At 44.5% G+C, this 21,543-nt stretch overlaps 1 protein-coding gene across 1 annotated transcript in view; it reads right to left on the bottom strand.

Moving 5' to 3' along the window:
- Positions 1–21,543, bottom strand: part of RXFP2 (relaxin family peptide receptor 2) — a 213,145-nt gene that overhangs the window by 89,558 nt on the left and 102,044 nt on the right. Inside the window, exons 7-12 of the mRNA XM_029603167.1 lie at positions 16,303–16,374; positions 12,457–12,528; positions 6,465–6,536; positions 2,457–2,528; positions 1,795–1,866; positions 1,625–1,693 (exon numbers count right to left, since the gene is read on the bottom strand). Of these exons, the coding sequence (XP_029459027.1) occupies positions 1,625–1,693; positions 1,795–1,866; positions 2,457–2,528; positions 6,465–6,536; positions 12,457–12,528; positions 16,303–16,374 (429 nt within the window). The remainder of the gene's footprint in view (positions 1–1,624; positions 1,694–1,794; positions 1,867–2,456; positions 2,529–6,464; positions 6,537–12,456; positions 12,529–16,302; positions 16,375–21,543) is intronic.

The following is a 21,543-nucleotide window of genomic DNA, read 5'->3' as shown; positions in this document are numbered from 1 at the left end:
ATAGATCTGGTTCCTGTTTCCGGTCATTGGAGCCTTGTTTGGTTAGATCCCCTTCTGGCACTTGTCATGCTCTCGCGTGGTCCGCGACCAGCCTTCCTAGGTTATGTAGGGCATGCAAGCGGACAGGGTGGTCTATGACCAGCCCATGGCGGGCTGTGTAGGGCGCCCTGAGGGACAATGCCCACCTGCACCTTCCAAGTCCTTGTCTGAGTCCTTCCAAGTTCCAAGTCCTCATCTGAGTCCTTCCAAGTTCCAAGTTTTTGTCTTGTTCCTGCCCTCAGCCTCCGTCTGGCCTCACTCACTCGTCATTCCCAAGTGGCAGGTCCGGAAGGGCTTTCGAGTGGCCAGAGGGCTACTCCTGAGACCAGTATTGCGTTGCTGGGTCTCACTGGTGTGTGTAGGTCCAGCGGAGGGCTGATCCTGTTTGGTTCCTGTTCCGAGTTCCTTGCCTCAGTTTCAGTCCAGCTTGTTCCTGCTCCGCCCGTGCTTGCATGCTCTTACCACCCACGGTGTGCCTTGGGGCTCCTCCTTGAGTCGTGCTGTGGCTCAGGGGTTCATGCTCTCCAATGAGCTAGCGGCCACGCCTGCATCAGGATCCGAAGTCCGCAGTCACAACAGGCACTCCATGAAGTTAGCATGTAGCATGTAGGACATTTAAAACTAATCAGAGAAAATTAGTATTGTCTGATGCTTTGTCTTTGCGTAAATTCCTTTTCCCATTATCTTTTGTAACGCTCCTTTACACCTTGTCTCTCATATTATCTTTAAGTTTGAAAGCACTGGCATTGTTTATTATTTGCAATGAAACACGTAGATGGATCGGTGTAAAAAAGATTTTTATTGAAGCAACATCAGCGCTCAACAGCGAGAACCCGCTGTTGAGCGCTGATGTTGCGAGCTTTTTTCCTCTGTATGTCTTCATTAATTGGTATGCAATACTGATATCTTTAAAGCTCTGCTTTGAAACCTAAGGAACATCCTCTTGATTTCACTCCGCATTGTTTTAAGCCAATTCATGTGGCTTATAAGCCCCTGAGGCAGCTCTTTGAGTGAAACTTGGCCAGAGTCGGGCAAGCTTCAATAAAAATCTTTTTTACACCAATCCATCTATGTGTTTCATTGCTGACAGCCATCTTGGATCGGCTACCGGTTTGTTTTCTTGGACCATTGTTTATTATTTTCCTTGTAAATTTATGCTTGGGATCTGTAAGTCTAGTTGCTCCATAATTTCCGAGTTATGCATATCTTGTATCAACAATAAAAATTTGCAATAAAGAAAATGAAACAAAAAAACAGTGCTGCATATGTCTAGTAGCACTATAGAAATGATAAGCTGTAGCAGAAGTAGTAGAAAATTGTATAGGATGTGGTACTCTTTGTATGACCATAGTTCAGCTTTATTTGCCAGAAAATATCAAATCAGTCCGTCTGACTGCCTATGTGCTTTTTACAATAAACATGACAGGATAAGTAACCTATCGGACAAACAGTTTAAATTGGCCCCTCTAGCCTTGCTGACTGCCATCAGTATTTCTGAATAAATGAGCTTGTTCGTTTAGCATTGAATAAGAATACTGCAGTATGTTGAGTTCCACAACATAAGAATTGCCAGTTCTTTACTTACAGGGACTGTAGTTGTCGAAGACTATCAAACTGGTTCACATGGAGATATAGTGGATTGAAGTTCAGATTACTAAAAAAGAAAAAGAAAAAACCCCATAAAATCTTTTGCTATGACAATAGAAGGAAAAGAGAGAAATAATGAACTTGCTCTTATTATAGATTGTGGCTTACAGTCTTTCTAGATTTGTAAGCTCTTTGAAAGCAGAGTGTTGCAGCTCTGGAATAAGGTTGTGAGACAGGTCTCTAAAGACAAAAACAATGAAATAGGTTAAGGCATCACACATTACTGAATATACTTTAAATCTAGAAATACAGAAATGTCAAAATTGGTCAGTAGAGAAAGGACATGCTGCATGAGTCAGGAGGTGTTTCTGTGGGTGTGTCTTGCTGTTTAAGACTTACCACTGGCTGGCCTGGTGGTGCAGCTGAGTTTTTGGGCGCTATCACTCTTTTCCTCCAAAAAAACAAACCATTTTTATCTTTCATTTCTCAACCCTGTCAAAGGTTTCTGCCACTTTCACCCTTCCTTTGCAATAGAAAGCCTGCCTGGAAGATGCAGGCGATCCTTGCCAAACCTAGGAGTGGAGGGGCACCTCCTTCGAGGTAGCACCACTAATGGGGGCCAGAACTGCCTTCCTTCATCACCTGGGCCTAGACACAATGCTCTGTGCTATACCCAGACCCAGGAAGCCCCATCAGATGGGGGATCCACAGCACCGAATGCTGCAGCCTGAGCCACAGGGCAATCCAAGTGCAACTGGATGATTAATATGCTAAGATTAGGAGGATGCATATTACAGTAAAATAAGAACATATAATAATAAATTCCTTACAAGTCCATTAGACTTCTCAGTGGAGAAAAGGTTTTCTCTGGCACTAAACCAATCTGATTCTCAGCAATGAACCTGGAAAATATATCAAAATATATTTAAAATTCCAGTGTTTGGCACTAACTATAAATATGCACTGCAATAAAGTTCAGCATATTCCAAATGTTTTGCTTATACTGTGCCATAGCTTTCCGTAGTCAGTAGATAAGAAGAGTTGCACCAGTCTAATATTTATGTTGACAAAACCCAAAATGGTTGACTCCTTTTTTTTTTTTTTTGCTGTTTGTGAGATAGATAAAAATTATTGATTGTAATTGGTAAAAAAAAAAAAAATAGTTGTACAATATTAGGTGAACTTTAAAAGCCCTGTGCGTGCCAAAACCAGGAGATACGCACACAAGTTGTATTAGAGGGGTGGGCAGTTCTGAGGGACCCAAAGTAGTGGGATTTTCAGGATATCCCTAATGAATATGCATGAGATAGATCTGCATGTACACTGCCTTAATTATATGCAAATTTATTTCATGCATTTTTATTTATTTATTTATTTATTTGGAGATTTTTATATACCAAATTGCATAGTCATTGGAGTATCCTGAAGACCTGACCTAAGTATTTGGGTCACTAGAGGACTGGCATTGCCCACTCCTGTTTTAGCACGAATATCCACTCAGTCCTCTGTCCATGATGTTAATGAACTTACAACTCTCTTGATTAGTGGGGTGCCAGAAGAATCCACTTTGATGTCTTTATGAGGGCATGGACTTGGCTAAGGATAGATTTACACCAGTAAAAGAGCTGTCCGAAAACTGCCCACTCTTAGTACAACTAAACGTGCACAAGGAGTTGCACAAATGAAATACTTTATTCACATTAGGAAGAGGGGCGCTGTTTAGATCAGGGGAGTTAAACAGGGTAGGTAGATTGTGGTTTCTAATCTTTCACACCTTTTGTTCCATTGAAAAAGTACCCACAGATAAAGCAAGCAATTCTTTATATCCACAGCAGTTTTAAAAGTGAAAGTCTCCGTGTTCTTTCCCTATGAAAAATGGTGCAAAACAGTGGGTGCAACTTATCTATGCAGCTATGTGGGAAGTTTGAAAATGACCTGCTATGTAATTTGCACTGAAGAGAAAGTATACCTGTATGCAGACAATATGAAAATCTGCAACAGAGTGGGTGAAAGATACTTTTAAAAAACTGGAAGAATGGTCAAGGAATTGGCAACTTTGCTTTAATTCCCTCTCCATCCGAAACCCCCCCCCCCCCCAACATTGTGTATTTCTGACTGGAAATCCAAGGGTTAACTATTGCTTTGGAGGTAAAGAACTAGGAATTAATGGACAAGAAAGAGAATCAAGGGTCATGATCTTTGATGTCCTTAAAGTAACCAATCAGTACAACAAAGCAGATGGGAAAGCTAATAGTATATTTGGGTGCATAAAGCGAGGTATCGCTAATAGAATGAGGGAAGAAATATTCTCTCTGTACCAATATAATACAGTACTGTGCGCAGTTCTGGAGACCACATTTCCAAAAGGACATAAGTTTGGCGCTTTCAAGGCTGAGCCACCAGAAAGCCCGATAAGCCACATGGAGAGAGACTGAAGGCATTAAAGACACACGCTCTAAAAGAAAGAAGGGGAAAGGGGCGATATGATGCAAACATTAGGGAGAGTAATTTTCAAAGGGACTTCTGTGGGTAAAATAGTGCATTACCAGCAGAAATGGCCCTTTAGAAAATTATGCAACCAATATGTGCGTAAAATTATGCACATGTACACGGGGAGAGGCATTCCAGAGGGTGGAGCCTGAGTAGGGTTTGGGACTTATGTGCATACTTTTTTATTTTAAAAAGTATGTGCATTCTCTTAGCAAAACTGTGCTAGTTGCCTTGATCATGTCCTCTGGTAACAGATTCTATGGCTTAATAGTGCGCTGAGTGAATAGTACTATGATTTGTTTTAAATCTGCTGGTTGTTAGTTTCATGGGGTGTTTTGGTATTTTTTGAAAGGGTAAATAACTTTATTTACTCATTCTACCCTACTCATGATTTTATAAACTTCTATCATGTACCCTCTCAGCCGTCTCTCTTCCAAGCTGAAGAGTCCTAGCCTGTGTAGCTTCTCATCATAGGAGAGATATTCCATCCTCTTTATCATTTTTGTTGGCCTTCTCTGCACCTTTTTTAGTTCCACTATGTCTTTCTTGAGATGGGGTGAGCAGAACTGCATGCAATTCTTTCACATAATGGGTCAATAAAGAGGCAATATGGTATTTTCTGTTTTATTTTCCACTCTTTTCTCCTCCTGTCCCCACAGCAGCACATGAAAGAGTCAGGAAGGGGAGGAGGAGCTGCGGATAGGGAGCAGCTGTTATGTGTTCTGCAGCCTCTGCTGTATCAATGTTACCACAGGTGGAGAACTGGCAGCACTGTGTAACACACTTTCTCCTGACTCCCATCTATTTGCTGCATGTTAGGATTCGTGGGTTTTTAGTGGACCCTTGGCCCGAGGTGAGTGTTGTTACAGCCTGAGGGGAGAAGCCCCACAGGTCCTCACCGTCGGGAGCCGTGGTCAGCAGTAGTAGGAGACACAACTGTAGTATAGTGTAGTAACAGCGTCTCTGGTATGATGACGGAGGGGCTGCCCAGGGAGCGGGGAAGCGCAAGTCAGATTCAGCAGTAGCAATGGAGACTGCCCCAAGAAGCGGGGAAGCAGGAGCACAGTCACTCGAGTAGAGATGTAGACCTGACCCCGAGGAGCGGGGAGGCGTGGAGCAAGTTGCTGATGTAGCGAATTAGACCCTACCCCAAGGAATGAGGAAGAGTGGAGCAAGTTGCTAATGTGGAGACGTAGGCACTGCCCCGAGGAGCGGGAAGTGCAAAGCAAGTAGCTGGTGTAGAGACGTAGGCATAGACATAGACACAGCCCCAAGGAGCGGGGAAGTGTGGAGCAAGAGTCTCTGTAAGGTAGTTCCAGGCCAAAAGGCAGGAGCTCTGGAGAGGCGCAGGGACCACCCCAAGGAGTGGGGAGGTCTGGAGACAAGTCTCCTGGGAAGTGCACTCAGGCCCCCGAGGAGCAAGTACCCGAGCCAGAGTCCAGGAACAGACGCCCGGCAGACAGGCACAAGCACCAATAGCGAAGGTCGATTAGAGTAGGCCCAGGGCGGTGCTTTTGAATCCCGGCTGGTGATGTCATCAATAGGAGACGCCCCTGAAGTTCCCACCATAGCGTCTTTAAAGGTAGACTCAGTGGTGCTTGCACGCTCGCCTAGAAGGCTCGGAGGAGGCATGGAGGTCGGTGACGTCCCAGCCGCCTTGAGAAGTCCCGGGAGATAGACGGCTTGCGTCGGGAGCGGCTAGCCACAGCTGCGAGTTCGCCCGGAGAGGAGAGCAGGGCAGCATATGACGTGAGTTGGGTCGGCTGCGGGCGGCTGCGGCCAACAGTCATAACACTGCAGTCCTGCTGCTTGCAGGCTATCAGCCACCAGCTCCCCCATCCTTCTTCAGCAGTGGTCAAAGTGCCAGTCCCCAGATTTTCCACTGTGTGCTAATGTCACGTCGACCTTGAGGTCAGGAGTAGAGGACAGCCCAGGAGAAATGATGAGCTCCAAACGAGGCAGAAGAAGAAGGCACCCAGGAATTAGAGACATAGGGAAAAGTAGGATGGCAAACTCAAGCACTGATGTTCAGATCAGCTACTGCTACAGACATGGAGAGCTGGAGAGCTGATGGGGATGGATAAAGATGCTTTGTGGTTTGGCACTTATGTATCCAAATTAATTATTGAATAAAGCCTAACAAATTTTCCCAAAGGTATAGAATGGGCAAAATTTTTCCTATACAGGGTTCCTTTCTGTTCATATTATGAGCCTTGATACAGTATGATGTACAGTGTTGAATAGGCAAGAGATGTGTGGACTATTTCTCTTTCTATTTATATCGAATTATGGATGGTGTAGTTTAAATGTTTTCTCTAGATTTACAAGTGCTACACAAACATACTTACAATATTTGGAGTTCATCACATGCCGTGAAAGTAGAATTGGTTAAGGACGTAATGTGATTTCCTGTAAAATCCCTAAAACGATAACAAAAGACTTATTTTACTTTTTAAGAAAACTTTTAATAACTTCATTTTATTTTTTAGCAAAGGGTTTAGAAGCATCAATGTTTCTTTCACATTGAGGATAACTTTCACACAACTATGCATGGAGGCATGTACACACGTATAGGCCACCAATAGATCTACGCTAGTATTTTATAATTTGCACATATCATATGTGCGCATATTATAAAATATACACATATACATCCACAAATATACATGCGAATGTATGCATATGCAAGAATCATGCAATACACTGAAAGTAAGTATTGCAATGCATTGTACACAAATATTTTTCCTATCAATTTTAAAAACATCTGCATGTATAATTACACATGTAAGAAGAGAGTGAGAGTGAGAGTGTATGTGAGAGAGAAAGAGAGAGAGAGACTAATTTAAAAAGACAATCTGACACTCTATATAGCTACCACTATAAGAAGGGCACTTTCAACTCAGGGTGGTTCTTTTTTTTTTTTGTTGGGGGGGGGGGGGTAGGTGTTACATTGGTCTGCCTAGGGTGCAAGGGTCTGTAGACCCTTGTAACACTGCCCCCCCCCCCCCAAACCTACCCTGAGTTGAAGGTGCCCCTCTTAGAGTGAGATATATAGTAAATGTTGGCAGAAAAAGATTCACGTGGTCCATGCAATCTGCCCAGCAATCGTTTTGTAAAAATTATTTTATTAGGGTATGTGTTGCCCTTTGCAGGTTGTCCCATTCAAGTTAGGTTATCCCTTTTTTCGTCTCTCTCGTTTAACCACTAGGAATCCTCTGTGTGTATCCCCTGCCCTTTTGAATTCCATTACTGACTTTATCCTCGCTACCACTTTCAGGAAGGCATTCTATGCATCCATCACCCTTTCTGTGAAGAAATACCGCCTGACATTGTTCATGACATATGATCCCTGTGCATTATTAATTTTATCTTTTTTTTTATTTATCTGATTTTTTATATTCTGCTTTTCAGCATTTCAAAGCAGATTACATTCAGGAACTGTAGTTATTTCCTTGTCCCCAGAAGGTTCACAATCTAAGGGCCAGATTCATTAAGGCTTTTCTCGCATTTTGTGTCTGTGGGAAAAATCCTTAGTGAATCAGGTACTAAGTTTGTATCATATCACTCCTAGAACAGATGTTGGCCACTATCACCATGAGGTCTCTTTCCCAGCTATGCAATACATTTTATTGACGACATGCTATAAATCACCCTCAGCAGTATGGCATTAGAGTGGGCATTAACACAAAAAAGCTATAACACCCATGCTACCTACTGTGAAATCTCCCTAAAAGAAGCAGTTAAAGAGGATTTCATTCCCCTAATCCTCTACCCCTTAAATATAGGTACAATATCTCCTCCTGCTGCAAACCCCAATGTCCCCCTATTTAAAGTGCCAATCACTCCTCCTACTGTCGACCCTGAGTCTCCTCCATTTAAAATACCAAACCCCTTCCCTGCTGCATGATTGAAGAAGCCCCTGCTGGGGCTACCTCCCTTCCCCCCTACTCCCAATCCCCCCCAGCAAAAATGAAGAAGCCCTCTCTGGGCCTGCCCCTCTTTCCGCTCCTCCCCCAGCAAGAATGAGCAAGCCCCCTCCCGGAGCCACTCGAGACTCCCTCACCTCCACCCAACTCTCTGGAATGGCTACCTGGCCTGCCATTACGGCGGTCCTTCTTTTCTTCACTGGCTGGAGGAACTGTGGAGCCCTCCTGTCAGTGGGTCCTTGAACTCAGATTGATGCCACCTGGCTGCACTTCACCATGAATCAAGTAGTGTAAAGCGCTACCAGGCCATGCCAGCGGAGGGTTCTGCAATCCCTCCTGTTGATGAAGTCAAAAGGAACTTCAGGAATCATAGGTGACCATCCCAGAGGGGTGGGCGAGGGGTCTTGGATAACCCCTGGGGGGAGGGGGCCTTCTCATTCTTGTGAGGTGGGGGTATTGCTGGAGAAGGCCTCCTTGATTTTTTTTTTTTTGGGGGGGGGGGGGGGGGGGGGGGGGGGGATTAGCCCTGGAGGGCGCTTCCACATTTTTGAAGGGAGGATAGACAATGGGGGAATGGATAACCCTCAGAGAGGACTTCATTTGTGCAGTTGAAGGGTAGATCAGTTCTTTAAACGGAAGGGCCTCAGGGTCTGCAGTGGAAGGGAGAGATGTCAGGCCAATCGCTATTGGGCATTGGGGGAATAAAAGTCCCCCTGCTACTCACCCCTCTCAGTTTGACTCGGCTAACATGGGGGATTTGATGAGGCAGTATGCAAGGTGAAAATGTAACACCTGGTCCAAGGTAGGTGCTACATTTTCGGTGGTTAATGAGCTTATGGTAAATAACAGGTGGAGGAGAACATGTCGCACTATTTACCATGAGCTTACTGAAGCCTTCTATGCTTTTAGTGCACCCCCTCTAATATTCGGGCCGATACAGTAAAAAACACGCACGCGCACAGGACACTCTCCTGTGCATACGATACAGTAAAAAAAATTATTTAAATTAGGCCGGCGGTAAAAAGAGGCGCTAGGGACACCAGCGCATCCCTAGCGCCTCTTTTCAGACAGGAGCGGCAGCTGTCAGTGGGTTTGACAGCCGATGCTCAATTTTGCCAGCGTCGGTTCTTGAGCCCGCTGACAGCCACGGGTTCGGAAACCAGTCGCCGGCAAAATTGAGCGTCCGGTTTTCAACCTGCAAGCCGCAGGCCTATTTCAATTTTTTTTTTTTTTACTTTTTTAAACTTTCGGGACCTCTGACTTAATATCGCCATAATATTAAGTCAGAGGGTGCACAGAAAAGCAGATTGGGTAGGCGCTAATTTCTGAAGTAAAATGTGCGGCTTGGCTGCACATTTTACTTACTGAATCGCGCGGGAATACCTAATTGCGCCCGCAACATGCATTTGCATGTTGCGGGCGCTATTAGGTTCGGGGGGGTTGGACGCGCGTTTTGGATAAGGGGTAAAGCTAGCACGTCCAAAACGTGCGTCGAAATGCCGGCTAACAGTGCGCGCCGACGGCCCGATTGTGTTTATTTATTTAAAAGATTTATTGCCCGCTCTGATGCTAGTTCTAGGAGGGTAACAATAAAATATAAATAATGATATATAAAGACATAAACTATTAATAACCTCAGATTGCACTGAAACCATGGGTACTTTTTACCTGCAATCCCTTGAACTAATTTTCAAAGGGGAAACTTTCCATTTGAAAATGAACTAAGAAAAAGTACCTGCATAGCTATGTACTTGTTTTTCCATGGGTATTTTTTTCCAGGTAAATTTAAACATATATGTTTGAAAATCCAACCCTACAATTATAAGTGCAAACCTCCAGCCTTGCCCCCGGGAATGGCCTCATTGTGTGTAAAGTTATGTGCGCCAGGCCATTACGCACGCAACTTTTCCCACCCGTAGGGAGGGTCATTTTATAACAGCCTACATAGGGCTAAAGTTTGCGGGTACATTTTACCTGCAAATTTTATCCCAAATTTGCAAAGTGGACTTTGAAAATTTGCAATTTTGCCAGATGTGCACCTGAGCATAGACATGTATACAGCAAATTACACCTGCTCCAAGGAGGTGTAACTTTGTGCAACATAGTTTTTTTGTGCACACATTTGAAAATTGACAGTATACATTTAAATCCTTTCCTCACCCTGAACTCTGCCCCTCGGAATGCCTCCTTTGACTGGGAGTAAAAGTATTTATTTATTTATTTATTTAAAGTCTCTTCTATACCGATAGCCTTTCGCACATCGCATCAGTTTACAAAAAACAAGAACTTTTGGGCGGAGCCCTTACATATAACCGATAGAAATACAATTACATGTGAAACTGGGTTTCTCGCATGCTGTTACCCACAAAACCCACTGAGCTGATTTTCAAAGTCTGATTTACATGCACAAAACAAGTTTTTATGCAGGTAAAGCACTCTGAAGATCAGGTCCAGGATCGGCAATATTCAAAAAGCCCATTTACACAGGTAAATAAGAATTTATCTGCAGAAGGTTTTTAAATTTACCCTTCCTATGCATAACACTCTGTTCTTAGTGTGCTGAAAAGGACCTTAGAGGTGAATTTTAAAAACCCGATGCGTGTATTGATTAGGGGATATGCAAAGAAGTTGGGCTCGCGCCTGCTGAGTGGACCTTAAAAGCCGCCTGCAGCGCGCACATCTCAAAAGTTTTCATAAAGGGGTGGGGCATGGGCGTTTCGGGGCGTAAGCAGAGACGTGCGCGTAAATACTGACGTGAGCCGGCGCGAATCGAGGCCCCCTGCTGCATAACTTTACTTCTGCTATGGGTGAGGCGTGAGTTAAAATTTAAAGAAAACTATGCAGCTCTGCAGCGTTTTAAGTGTAGGCACTAACTGGGGCAGGGGAGTGAAGGCTATCGAACCAGGGGGGGATGGAGCACCAATCTCTTAACTGGGTGAACTGGAGATGAACAGGTAAAATTGGAAATGGTAGCGGCACGCGGCTCTTTTAAAATCCACTGATTTACATGGTAGAAATGGGATTTGCGCCCACATTCATGTTCCCACTTAAAACTTGGTGCACATGGGCTATTTTATAACGTGCACATATAGCGTGCGTATGTTGTAAAATGGCCATGTACCTGGGCGCAAGGCCATGTAGGCGTGCAAATATGCGCTCGTGCGCTGGTTTGAAAGTTACCGTCCCTATGTGCACACTAACATTTATTTCATAAGCCCCTGTAAAGGAGGGTACGTTAGACCCTCCTTAAAATCCAGGACCAGGCATTTAGCCTGGTCCACCTTAAGAGAGCTATAAGGGAATCCTGATGGCAGGGTGTCTCCCCTGGGAAGAGGGATAAGAGGCCAGGACTCAGAAGGAAAGGAAAGCCCCAGAGAAAGAAGACTAGCACAGTCTTGCTGTGAATCGCATTTCTGACTTTTGCAAATTCCTAAGGTAAGCAGAACTGTTTCTGTTTTTTTTTTCTATAAATAATAAAAATGTTTATGACAGAACAGCCAGAATCCAGGCTAAATCTGTCCTCTGGCTAGCCAGAGCCACTCAGTGTCAATAGGGTTGCCAACAGGCTCCAGATTTTCAGGAAAGGTTTTACCCCATTGCATGTTGGGACTTATTCTGATTTCTCCATTGCATTCCCTAAGAAAAGCAAGACTATAAATACCTGCATGCAGGTAAGTAAAACCAGGACTGGATCAATCTGTCCAGACAATCTGGAGCTAGTTGGCAACCCTAAGTGTCACAGCCCCTTATTCAAGTGTCTTACTTTTCAGATGTAACTAATTAAACTTATAGTCAAAGCTGGAATAGCTCAAACAGTTATGCATTGGGAGTCTAAAATATTCCCTGATAGGTAGGTGCATTAGTATGTTGTATTGACATCTTATCATCTGTCCTCTTCTATACTATATTCTTACTGAAGTAAACATGCTGGATATGTTATTGCTGGGAAGATAAAGTCTCTCCAGAAATGGAAACACTATAGCCAGTGATCATTTGGCAATGTAGAGCCTTGTGAGACAGTCTTGAGGTTGTCCATGTATGTCTTTACTAAAAATGGATTGAAAATATTTGAAGTGTAATATGTTTACTCAGACCATGGAAAAGTGGGCTGGAATGATGGATAATTGCCTCACTATTCATTACGAGAGTTTAGGTAGAAATGGTTAAAGCCTTACCAGTGGGATGGGTTGAATGCGGATGTGATCTTTTATTGTTATGAATAAAGCTATGGTCATTTCATTCATCTAAAATTAGCATCACAGTGTCTTGACTTGCATTGTTATCTAATCTTACTGAGTTAAAACAGGGGAGAGTAAAGGGGATAGGGTAAGGAACACGAAGGGCAATGTCCATGTTAAATGACAGTTTTAAGCTTGTATAGAATTATAAAAAAAAACACTAAAAATCTGCTTACATCCAGCTAATATGAGGTAAGTGGGCACACATGTTTCTGGGAAGGGCTTCTAATGAGTTATTCACCATGGACCTATAAAATATTGGACACCAGAGAAGAAAACTCAGTGAGTTGCATTAGATCATTTTGAAAGCCAAAAACATGCATTACTTAACATTTCTAGTTACAAATTAGTCATAGTGCTTACAGTAAGAGGAACGGCAAAGGATATTTCTGAATAAAAAGGGTGGATGCTTTATTGATAATTAAAAATAAATACACTAAAAACTAATAAATTGGCATGGAAGAGGCATGCATATATGTTGCTGGATCTGCATTTTGTAGGTTCAGAAGCAAAGGATTCTTGATGTATGTTAGCGCTATTACTTTTGATTTTGGAAAAATACAATTTAAAAACTGTCACAGGCCAAATGCATCCAGATACTTGGCTCCAGAATTTTGCAGAATAAAGGCAGCATTGCATTTTTTTAAATTGGTCTTGCCTTGGCCTTATATTGTGTGCACTGTTACACATATGTAATGCAGTGGCACATACTGATTCTTGAAATATTATAAGCAAGATCTAAAGTGAATGATAACATAGTGAATGAAAAAAGTCCCAACTGGCCTATCCAATCTGCCACTTGCAATTTTTCCACTTTGGGTAAATGAGCCTATAAATTCCCATACTCAATCCAACACAGCTCATCATCCCCATGCGAACGTTCACCCCTTTTCCTACCTCTACACAGAATCAATTATTCCACTATTAGGCCATTTCCGACCTTGTCATCTTTCACTATGATTCATACTCTAAATCCAACAATCAAAACCCAGAAGTTTTGAAAATTCTTTAATAGGCTATCAAGCCCAGAAGTTTTGAAAATGCACTCATAACTCAAATTTTAGGGTGAATTCCAATATCAAATAGCTAATCAAAAATATTTGAAAGATTTTCACTCCAAAATTAGAATATTCAAACTTCCAGGTTTAGTAACTAACTATAGATTGGGCTAGATTTTAAAAGCCCTGCGCATAAATCCTGCCGGATTTACGCGCGCAGGGCCCTCACGCGCCGGTGCGCCTATTTTGCATAGGCCGCCAGCGCACGCAAAGCCCCGGGACGCACGTAAGTCCTGGGGCTTCGTAAAAGGGGTGGGAGGGGGCGTGTCTGGGGGCATGTCCGGGGGTGGTCTGGGGCGGGTCCGGGGGCATGGCAATGGTTTGTGGGCGGGCAGGGGGCGGTCCCGAGTGCCCCGGCACTGCGGCCTGTGCTGGGGAATGCCAAGGTGGCACGGGCAAGTTACGCCTGCTTCAAGCAGGCGTAACTTGCACAACAAAAGGTAGGGGGGGATTTAGGTAGGGCTGGGGGGGGTGGGGTAGATAGGGGAAGGGAGGGGAAGGTGGGGGGACGCGGAAGGAAAGTTCCCTCTGAGGCCATTCCGATTTCGGAGCGGCCTCGGAGGGAATGGAGGCAGGCTATGCGGCTCGGTGCACGCAGGCTGCCAATTTTGCGCAGCCTTGCACGCCCGACCCTAGATTTTATAAGATACACGCGGCTACGCGTGTATCTTATAAAATCTGGCGTACTTTTGTTGGTGCAGGTTGCACCAACAAAAGTACGCGTGCGCGTACTGTTTTAAGATCTACCTCATAGTGTTTTAGGACCTCATTTACTAAGCATTTTTCCCATAGACACATAATGGGAGAAAAGCCTTCATAAATTATGCCCTTTTGTGTAATATTAGTTACAATGTCACAGATGCATATTAATCACTAACCAGAAGCAAACTCCTCTCAAATAATCACTCACAACAAAAGTGATAACTCTAGAGAGGGAAATAGTATTTTTAACTATTTACCATAAACACATTAACCCAGACTAGAGACAATATCATCAACATGTGCTCAAAGTAAGGTTTAATCCGCTGTCTCTCGCCCTCAATGGGCCGCAGGCAGTAGTCAGCCTATGAGCAAAGAATTTTTTTAATCTTTTTAATCATTTATTGTCTCCCGTCTAATATAACATAATTTTGTACTTTATCTTTTTTAACTTTTTTTTAAATTATCAACTGTTCAAGTTTAATTAAATTTAAATATGAAGCATCTATAGGAAAAATCTGAAACCGGCTTGTTACCCAAAAATTTTTGTTATATATTGGGAAAACTAAGAGGAGTCTGAAGACACGGATGATTGAGCACCGCAGTGCTATAACTAGGGGCAGGTTGGAGGCGCCCTTGGTTCAACACTGCATAGATAAAAATCATACTTTCGCTGTGCTGAAATTTGCAGTAATTGAGAAGCCGGTACCGAGCAATCGGGGTGGCAATTTTGACATTTATTTAATGCAAAGAGAACAAAAATGGATATATTTTTTTGACACAGTTATTCCTAACGGTCTTAACAAAGAAATTGAATGGTCCGTTTTTCACTAGCAACATAAAGTTTTTTTTGGTGGTCCCCAGTGGTATAAATTACTGCATTCAATTCTCTAATCACTTTGTGATGTGTGAGCTTGAATAGATGCAAATTATTTCTTTCAGCGCATGTCGGGATTGGTAGTCTTTAGCTGATGTTTGAGAGATGTGAACCACTTAACTTCCGGTGACGTTGTTTCCCTTAGACCATTTAAATTTGACAAGGAATCTGTGGCTAAATGACAAAGGTGTTTACCGCCATGTTGAGAATCGGAGAAATGTGACTTTGGCGTTTTGGTGAGTCTCTATAAGATTATAATACCTCCATTTCATTGTAGGTGGAAATTTTCCTCTGAAATTTTCCTTTAAAGTTTTTCAATTTAGTGGAGTAAGCCGTGTGAAACCTTGAACCTGAGTGGTTCGCTAATATTTTTTATGTGGAACATGTCTTTTGAGAGTGTGTGTTTTTTAATGTTTTTTAGGTACTCTAATAACTTTTGACCGGCAACAAAGAGAGCCGAGACAACTATTCCCCTTGAAAAAGACTCTTTTTGAGTCGAAACATGGCCCATGTCGGGTTGAATATTTGAATGACCTTCTATTGGCTAAGTATTTTTTCAAAATATTTTTGGGTAACAAGCCGGTTTCAGATTTTTCCTATAGATGCTTCGTATTTAAATTTAATTAAACTTGAACAGTTAAAAAAGTTAAAAAAGATAAAAAAGTACAAAATTATGTTATATTAGACGGGAGACAATAAATGATTAAAAAAATTCTTTGCTCATAGGCTGACTACTGCCTGCGGCCCATTGAGGGCGAGAGACAGCGGATTAAACCTTACTTTGAGCACATGTTGATGATATTGTCTCTAGTCTGGGTTAATGTGTTTATGGTAAATAGTTAAATATCACTTTTGTTGTGACAGATGCATATTATTCATATTTTTACTTCATTTTATTTTGCCATAAGGTGGCATTTACATTTCCTAGTAATTCACCTAAAGGATCCGGTACCGGAAAACAGATGAGCAAAACTGAAAGACAATACAGTGTTATCTCAACAAAAGTAAAAGTAATTAAAAGGAAACCAATAATGTGGTTGGCGAGAGATGACAAAATTTTATAAGGTTAATGTATATTTAAAGATGCCAGCTTTGAAATAACCCGAGCAAGGCATCATAGTAGTCCAGAAAAGCTTGTCGTCTTTAAACATTCATTAGCCTTACAGATGTATCATCTTTAGTCAATGAACTTACTTTTAAAAGCAAAACAGTAATATAATATCAGTCAAAATACATAACCACTAGTATATTTTAATTTGAAAAGACTGTTTCAAAAGTCTACTCCATTAGTCAAAACTATTCACTTATTCTGCCACACAGAGCCGACATCCATCTCAAATAAAATAGAATGTAAAACTGATATAAAAAGCTGCAAGAGCAGTACTTACAAGATAAGCAAGGACTCTAGCCCGGTAAACAGCTGCTGTGGAAGTTTTGCTATGGGATTTTCATCAAGGATTCTAGCAAGACATAACACATATGTTATTATGTTGTTGAGAGCTGCAAAAGCTTGGACAGCTTGTCGTAGATATTCTACGATGATCAGTGTGTTTAATGCCCACTCTAGGGTAAGTTTTCAGTATTGTGCTTAATCGCGAAATTACCTGCATACTTTTAAGGAGGCTCAAAACAACCTATTACAAGGTACCCACATAAATTGTGTTTGAATATCAGGTTGTTCTGTGCTTAAAAAGTATATGTATAACTTTTAGGGTTATGCATTTGTTTGAAACAAATGTGCAATCTGAAAAAAAAAAGGCTATTTTTGGTTTGATTGATTTCAAATAAAATTAATCCCTAGTGCAGAGAAAAAAAGCCTTTTGTGGTCTTCCACTCTGATCCCTTCTCAAGCACTTTATCCTTCACATGACTTCTCAAGGGTGAAAGGAAAAGGAGAGATCATCAGTGTTGGGCTGGGAGTGGACCCTTGGCCTGGTGCAGGATTGGTACGGCCCTCTGGTCGGACCCAGAGAGTGCCTGCCACCAGGAGGCGGAGCACACGAGGAGACAGAGGCTAGCTGGAGCTTCACCAATAACAATCCGGGGTTTCTGCAGGTTGAGCCCTTGGGTACCCGGACCGCCTGACTTAGGTGGGCCTCAGATGGTCTCCCGGAGATGTAGCGGAGGGTTGTGCCCACCACAAGCAAGGGTGCGTGGCTGATGCTGAGAGAATGGACTAGACCCAGACTGGAGGCTCTGGAGACCTCAGGGAGGTAACAGTTCAGGTCTAGCCGGACGAAGGCCACGGATGGAATCCAAGCAGGTCGGTCTAGAAGTCACGGAAGGCCAGAAGAGAGTGTCCGAGTGAAGCGCAAGGGTCAAAGCCAGAGTATCCATCCAGAAGTGGTCAGCCAAAGCAGGGGTCAATACCAAGGTCAGTCCGAGCATATTCAAGGCAAGCGAGGGTCAGTTCCAGGCAGCAGACGAAGAGAGTAGTCAGGCAGGCAATGGTCAGTTCCGGGCAGCAGATGAAGAGAGTAGTCAGGCAGGCCGAGGTCAGTACCAAGAGATCAGTCCGAGAAGGTACTACCTGAGTAAGGTCACAGGAAGGAACACAGGGCGCAGGAACACTTGAACACTAGAACAGACTGGAACACAGGAACAAGCAGGAACACGAAGACAAGCAAAAACACAGGAACGCAGCAAACTAGAGACACCGAGGTGTAGACACGTTTGCCAAGGCAAAGTCCTGGGGGACAGGGCCTCGCTTATATACCAAGGTTAGGTGACGTCATCGGGCTGCGCCACAGAGCTGGTTCCCGCCCTTGGCCCTTTAAAGGGCCAGGCGGTCTGTGCGCAAGCGCCTAGGGGCGGGGCTGGCAACGGAGAGGACGCTGCGCCCCGGCCGGGAGCTAGGCCCGATGTGGAGGGCCTAGGAGACGCTGCCGCGGGACGCCGCGGACAGGGGGTGCTGGCAGCAGCAGCGGGAGAGGGCGGCCTGGTACCTGCTAGTGCAGGAGCAAGGTGAGCAGGCCCGGGCATGGGCCAAGCATGCGCAACAATCAGCTGCTTCTGACCTACAAGTTCCCTTGTAAAAATGGCATTGATCTCAGGGCTGGTGGTGCCAAGTTACTTTATGGCCATAAAATAATTCAGCCATGAAACAATGAGGCTTAGTTTACAGCTATATCTCTTACTGCCAGCCAGCTCTGAGGCCAGCGCCATCTTTTAAGTGGAACAGATGGGACAGGAGCGAATGGGGATCACTTCTGCCTCTTTCTCCCTTGGAGAGTCATGAAAGAAGAAGGGGATAGGGGAGCTGCATGGGGTGGGGAGGTAGGGATTTATTTTTTTGTTTTTTAAATTGAATGTTTATTTTTGTTCGGCAAACAAACCAAACTGAACACTAACCGAACCGAATCAAAAAACAAACAAACAGCAAAACAAAAAAAAAAGTGAAACTAAACAAAATTTTTCCCCTGCACATCCCTAATAATTGTAACTATCTTAAAATGAGAGTGTAAATTATGAGCATTATTAGTATGCTGGTTACATGCATATTTTTTGAAAATTTAAGTTATGCTTCTGCATTTGTAGGATGCTGTCAAAATGCCTTCTCTCCCAAAATGCTTCTTTTTATGTGGGTAAATTAATGTTATGTGCATAGCTTTAAGCGGGTGAAAATCCACTTAGGTACCCTTTGTCAATCTACCTATATAAAGCCATATTTTACATTCATGTGTTTTGACTAGGCTTTTGAACATTTATTCCATATGCTGTAACATAAAAATAATTTATAATGAAGAACATGAAGCAGGTAATTTTGTAACTGCCCATATTGATGCAAAGCATAGGGATATCTTTTTCCTACAGATTTTACACAAATTTTCAAAGTGAAATTATGCATGCTGTTTCACTTTGTGTTATGCTCCGCGGCCGCAGATGGCTGCGACCTCTGTTGGTCACCTCTTTTTTTTTCTGCTTTGGCTCCGTTGGGCGAACTCGCAGCCTCTGCCAGCTACCGCCGGCCTTCCTGCCTCTGTTTCCAGGCCCACCTGAGCGGCATGGACACCGCTGACGGCCATCTTACCCTCGGGGTTCCCTCGGTGTGCGCGCACGCGCTCCCGGGCCTGCTTTAACCATGTCATGGTGGGAACCTCGGGGGCATCCCCCTCAGATGACATCACTCATCTTGGATACTTAAGCTCGCCGGCTCAGACAGCCGACAACTTGGCAACGAGTTCATCTTGCTGAATCCACCTACTCTCGCTTCAATGCTTGTTCCGGTTCCTGCTTCTGTGGTGAGAGACTACCGGGTTCCCGCTCCTCAGGGGCCCTTCCTCATCTCCCGGCTATCCGCTCCTCGGATGGCCTTTCACCTGGACTCCTGCCTGCCTCGCTTCCCAAGGTTTCCTACGGAACTACTCCTTTGTCTTCAGTCACTGTGAGTAACCACGCTGTGGACCACTGCTGTGATATCAACGATTGGATTCCTCTCCGGTGTACCCTGCTCTGCAGACCACTACCGTGACCTCCCACCGTATACCATCTCCCACCTTGTATACCATCTCTACGGACTCAGTGTAACTTCAGTGACTGTACTTTCGCTCGGCACCCCCACTCCTCGGGTAGTACCGCACCTATTGCCTGACTCCAGTTAACCGAGCTGAGTCTGACGTCAGCTCCTGCACTGTCGCTCCATGGCCCGCCTCCTGGGGTAACCCTCTCCTTCTCCTCTACTTCTGCTGTATACCATCCCTCAATCGAGACATCGTCTCCTGATGGTGAGGCTCAGTAGGGCTCCTCCCCTGGGTGATACCACCTCTCACCTCTGCCATTAGCAATGGTAACATGGAATAGACTTAGTTTTTGGGTACTTGCCAGGTTCTTATGGCCTGGATTGGCTACTGTTGGAAACAGGATGCTGGGCTTGATGGACCCTTGGTCTGACCCAGTATGGCATATTCTTTTGTTCTTATGTTCTTAAGGGGCCCACGTACCCATAAATCCTAACAGATTGCCAAGTCCATGGACCCAGCACAGATCTCGGCCCTCCAGGCCATCCCTGGCCTGGCCCAGCGGATTTCAGATCAGCAGAAAGTTTTGGAGAGTTTGGCTAACGCCATAAATCTTTTAAATAACCAGCTGGACATTGCCTCAACGTCTGCCAAGCTGAGCCCAGCTCCGTAGATGCCTCCGTTTCGGCCAACAGTGCCCTTGCCGGCACCTCCTCGTTTTTCAGGTGACCCCCTTGTCCTGTAGGGGCTTCTTGAATCAGTGCAACATGCACTTTTGCTTACAACCTACATACTTTCCTGATGTAGTTACCAAAACGACATACATACTATCCCTTCTGGATGGACAGGCATTGGCCTGGGCTTCATCCCTGTGGGAGCGAGCGGACCCGATCTTCCACAATCTGCCAGGCTTCCTTGCTCTCTTCCGCTCCGTCTTTGACGACCCCGCTCATAAGGCTTTTGCCGGTCCCCCACTGCTGCACTTGCATCAAGGTTCCAGATCCCTTACCAACTACGTCATCGAGTTTCGGACTCTTGCATCTGAGCTGCACTGGGACCTGGGCTGCCTGCGTGCAATCTTCCTCGAAGGACTCAGTCCACGCATCAAGGCTGAGCTAGCATTCGAGAACTTCCTGACACCTTGGATGCTCTCGTGAACCTCGCAGGCTGCATTGACCGCCATCTTCGTAAATGCTCACACGAGACCAGAGGCCCAAGAGGTTGGCTACTGGTAATCCCCGCATCCACCCAGCACCTCCCACGAAGACCTCTGCTCTGCAAGATACAGATGAAGAAGAACAGATGTAGATGGGCCACAGCCACCTATCCTCAAAGAAGAAATGTCACCACCTATGTTCAGGTCTATGTATGTATTGTGGCCAGCCCGGACACGTGGTACCCACCTGCCCACTCTGTCCGGGAAACTCCCATACCTATGTTCTGCCAGAGGACTTCTCCTAGGCCTGACATCACCCTCTCCTCCATTAACATTACCTATTTCCATCAACTCAGGTACCCTGGAATTTCACACCTTGGCCTTAGTGGATTCCGGGGCTGGTGGTAACTTTATCCTCAGACAGCTGGGTGGAGCATCTCTGGATCCCCACAGTCCGCACACCCATGCCATTACTGCTCTCCTCCTTCCACGGTGAACCGTTACCTGGCGAAGTTACTTGCTCCACAGTCCCCATCCGACTTCATACCGGATCCATGCACACAGAGACCATCTCTTTTCTGGTACTGAACAAGCCATCCACCCAGTGGTTCTTGGGCTATCATGGTTGAAACTTCACACTGCACAATTCGACTGGAGCACCTTTCAACTATCCCAATGGGGCAACTCCTGCCATAAGAATTGCTTGGAGGTCGTGTTACCCATGCCTTGCCTAACTACCACGACATCTCTCCCGGGTCTCCTGCTGCAGTACTCCACTTACGCCGATGTATTTTAGAAGAAGGCTGCGGACACCTTATCGCTCATTTGATTGTGCGATAAATTTGCTCCCAAACTCAGAGCCTCCTCGCGGAAAGGTGTACCCACTTTCGCTAACAGAGACTAAAGCTGTGTTAGACTACATACAAGAGAATTTGGCAAAAGGCTTCATTCGGCCTTCCAAGTCTCCCACCAGAGCGGGATTCTTTTTCATGGGGAAAAAGGACCGTTCCCTCCAG

The sequence above is a fragment of the Rhinatrema bivittatum genome, chromosome 5, assembly GCF_901001135.1.
Source record: "Rhinatrema bivittatum chromosome 5, aRhiBiv1.1, whole genome shotgun sequence".
NCBI lineage: Eukaryota > Metazoa > Chordata > Amphibia > Gymnophiona > Rhinatrematidae > Rhinatrema > Rhinatrema bivittatum.
The sequence above is the reverse complement of the archived record's forward strand: the minus strand, read 5'-3'. Positions and strand labels throughout refer to the sequence as shown.